This window comes from Agelaius tricolor, unplaced genomic scaffold (assembly GCF_023055355.1).
Source record: "Agelaius tricolor isolate 1412-34295 unplaced genomic scaffold, bAgeTri1.0.p SCAF_4, whole genome shotgun sequence".
In the NCBI taxonomy this organism is placed as follows: domain Eukaryota; kingdom Metazoa; phylum Chordata; class Aves; order Passeriformes; family Icteridae; genus Agelaius; species Agelaius tricolor.
The window spans coordinates 57675744-57679345 of record NW_027269264.1 but is presented as its reverse complement, the minus strand read 5'-3'; the positions used below and the strand labels follow the sequence as shown (position 1 = coordinate 57679345).

At 51.9% G+C, this 3602-nt stretch overlaps 1 protein-coding gene across 4 annotated transcripts in view; it reads left to right on the top strand.

The window, feature by feature from the left end:
• The first annotated feature begins 1382 nt into the window (after nucleotides 1-1382).
• Nucleotides 1383-3602, top strand: part of LOC139589419 (RNA-binding E3 ubiquitin-protein ligase MEX3C-like) — an 18471-nt gene continuing 16251 nt past the window's right edge. For all 4 annotated transcript variants that reach the window (XM_071425891.1, XM_071425889.1, XM_071425888.1 and 1 more), the window contains exon 1: nucleotides 1383-1873. In XM_071425891.1, coding sequence (XP_071281992.1) covers nucleotides 1498-1873 — 376 coding nt within the window. In that variant the 5' untranslated portion in view covers nucleotides 1383-1497. The remainder of the gene's footprint in view (nucleotides 1874-3602) is intronic.

The window sequence follows — 3602 nt, the reverse complement described above, 5'->3', positions numbered from 1 at the left end:
GGGGAATTTTGGGGGATTTTTCTGGAGAATTTTTTGGGGAATTTTTGGGAATTTTTTATTTTCTTTTTCAAGAATTTTGGGGGAATTTTGACCTTTTTTGGGGGCCATTTTCGGGCCTTTTTTAGGGCATTTTTGGGCCCTTTTTAGGGCATTTTTAGGGCGTTTTTTGGAGTATTTTGAACATTTTTGGGGGATTTTTGAGGCATTTTTGGGGCATTTTTTGAGCTTTTTTTGGACACTTTTTGGGCTTTTTTTTAGGTTTTTCTTTTGTTCTTTTTGGGGTCATTTTTGGGCCATTTTTGGGCCTTTTTAGGGCATTTTTGGGGCATTTTTGAGGCATTTTTAGGGCATTTTTGAGGCATTTTTTGAGCCCTTTTTGGACCCTTTTTGAGCTTTTTTAGGACTTTTTTTGTACTTTTTGGGGTCATTTTTGGGGTCACTTTTGGGCCATTTTTAGGGCATTTTTGGGGCTTTTTAGAGCCCTTTTTTGGGCTTTTGTTAGGGGTTTTTTTGTTCTTTTTGGGGTCATTTTTGGGACATTTTTGAGGCTTTTTTAGGGCATTTTTAGGGCATTTTTGAGGCATTTTTGGGGCATTTTTTGAGCTTTTTTTGGCCCTTTTTGGGCCTTTTTAATGGGGGTTTTTTGGTTCTTTTTGGGGTCATTTTTGGGGGCATTTTTGGGACATTTTTAGGGCATTTTTTGAGGCATTTTTGGGGCTTTTTTTAGGGTTTTTTTGATCTTTTTGGGGTCATTTTTGGGGGCATTTTTGGGGCATTTTTGAGACGTTTTTGAGGCATTTTTGAGCCTTTTTTTGAGCTGTTTTTGGACCCTTTCTGGGCTTTTTTTAGGGTTGTTTTTGTTCTTTTTGGGGTCATTTTTGGGGCATTTTGTGCTCTTTTTGGACTGTTTCTTGGGCCATTTTTAGGGCATTTTCTGCCCTTTTTTGGACTTCTTTTTGAGGCATTGTGGGATTTTTTGGGACATTTTTGGACCTTTTTTATGGCATTTTTTGGCATTTTTTCGAGTGTTTTTAACATTTTGGGGGCATTTTTTAATGAATTTTTTGGGCATTTTTTGGCCCTTTTTGGGCTTTTTTAATGGGGTTTTTTAGGTTCTTTTTGGGGCCATTTTTCGGAGCATTTTTGCCCTAAAAATTACGCTTAAAACCCCAAAAATACCTTCTCCCTCAGGACCCACCTGTCAATCATTCCGATGCTCCGCCCTTTTCTTGGCGCAGCCAATCAGAACCAACCATGCGCGGGGCGCGGCTTACGAATGATTGACAGCCCGCCCCTCCATAATCAACCAATGAAACCTCTCAAACAGCGGGGCGTGCCCTGTCAATCACCCCTAAACCCCACCCCCCTCCCCTCTTTAACCAATCGCGTTTCTCCTTCCCCCTCTCCGCTTCCGCCGCCATGGCCGCGCCGCGCTGAGCCCCGGCCCCGCCGCTCAGCCCCGGCCATGGCGGCTCCGCTCTCGTAGCCGTGGCCGCCATGCCCAGCGGAGCCGCCGATGCCAACGAAACGGCCGAGCCGGCGCTGCTCCTCCTCCAGCAGCGCCTGCAAGGCCTCGGCTTCTCCCAATCAGCCGCGGAGGAAGAGGAGGAAGAGGAAGATGATGATGATGATGGCGGCGAGGCGGAGCTGAGGGAGGATGAAGACGACGAAGCCGCCTCGTTGTTGTTGCCGCGCGCTTTGGATGTTACGGGAGGCCGGGGGATGATGGCGGCCATGCTGGCGCAGGCCTACGGTGATGGCGGAGCTGTGGGAGGAGAACAGGCGGCGCTGCTGAGGAGGAGAAGCGTCAACACCACCGAGTGCGTGGCCGTGCCCAGCTCCGAGCATGTGGCCGAGATCGTGGGGCGCCAGGGTGAGTGAGGGGCCGGCAATGGCGGCGCTGAGGGGGAAAGAGGAACGGATTCAACCCTTCCCGCCATTTTGGGGACCCCCTCAGCACTTCCTGTGTCCCCTCCCCTCCTCTTCCTCTTCCTCCTGCCACACAAACTTTGGGGACTCTTCTGTCCCCTCACAGCCGTGATGGGACCTTCAGCTTCACCTCATGAGGGTCCTGACCGCTTCTCCTCTTGCCGCCATTTTGGGGACCCTCCTGTCCCCTCATAACCGGGGTGGGACCCTCCTAATCTTCACCCCCTGACGGTTGGCTCCTGTTTCAACCCTTGCCGCCATTTTGGGGACCCTTCTGTCCCCTCACAGCCCAGGGTGGGATCTTCATCTTCAGCTCCTCCTCCTCTATCCCCTCATCTTCATCCCCTGAGGGCTGGGACCCCCTTCTTCCCTTCCCGCCATTTTGGGGACCCTCCTGTGCCCTCACAAATTCCTCCCAGTGAGGGACCCTCCTCTTCCTCTTCCTCCTGCCACACAAACTTTGGGGACTCTTCTGTCCCCTCACAGCCGTGATGGGACCTTCAGCTTCACCTCATGAGGGTCCTGACCGCTTCTCCTCTTGCCGCCATTTTGGGGACCCTCCTGTCGCCTCATACCCAGGGTGGGACCTTCATCTTCACCCCCTGAGGGTCCTGACCTGTTTCAACCCTTGCCGCCATTTTGGGGACCCCCTCAGCACTTCCTGTGTCCCCTCCCAGTGAGGGACCCTCCTCTTCCTCTTCCTCCTGCCTCACAAACTTTGGGGACTCTCCTGTCCCCTCATACCCAGGGTGGGACCTTCAGCTTCACCTCATGAGGGTCCTGACTGCTTCTCCTCTTGCCGCCATTTTGGGGACCCTCCTGTCCCCTCACAACCGGGGTGGGACCCTCCTAATCTTCACCCCCTGAGGGTTGGCTCCTGTTTCAACCCTTGCCGCCATTTTGGGGACCCTCCTGTCCCCTCACAGCCCAGGGTGGGATCTTCATCTTCAGCTCCTCCTCCTCTGTCCCCTCATCTTCATCCCCTGAGGGCTGGGACCCCCTTCATCCCTTCCCGCCATTTTGGGGACCCTCCTGTCCCCTCACAAATTCCTCCCAGTGAGGGACCCTCCTCTTCCTCTTCCTCCTGCCTCACAAACTTTGGGGACTCTCCTGTCCCCTCGCAGCCGTGATGGGACCTTCAGCTTCACCTCATGAGGGTCCTGACCCGTTTCAACCCTTCCCGCCATTTTGGGGACCCTCCTGTCCCCTCACAACTGGGGCAGGACCCTCCTTTCCCACCTACAGGAGCCTCCAAATAAGTAAACCCTTAACCCGGCCTGTCTGCCCCTAAACCCGGCCTGTCTGCCCCTAAACTTGACCTTTATGTTTAAGAGTAGAGAGGTTAGGTTTAGGGGCAGAAAGGCCAGGTTTGGATGCACCAAGGCCGGGTTTAGAAGCAGAAAAGTTGGGTTTAGGGGTAGAAAAATATTTACCAGAGGGCAAAAAACCATTTGTCCTGGTTTCAGGCAGATTTTGGAGGAAAGTCCCTCTAGAAAAGCAGATTCAGATGGTTGGGGAAAAGATTTCCTTGGAGGAGAGTGGAAAAATCTCTTTATTTAACAGGCAAAGCATTCCCCAGCCCAAAAATTGATACTAAACACCAAAAAAAAAAGCGAAACGCTGAAAGCTGTCGCTGTTCTGAGGAGGTGCCAAACTCCGAGTGTCCATTTCTG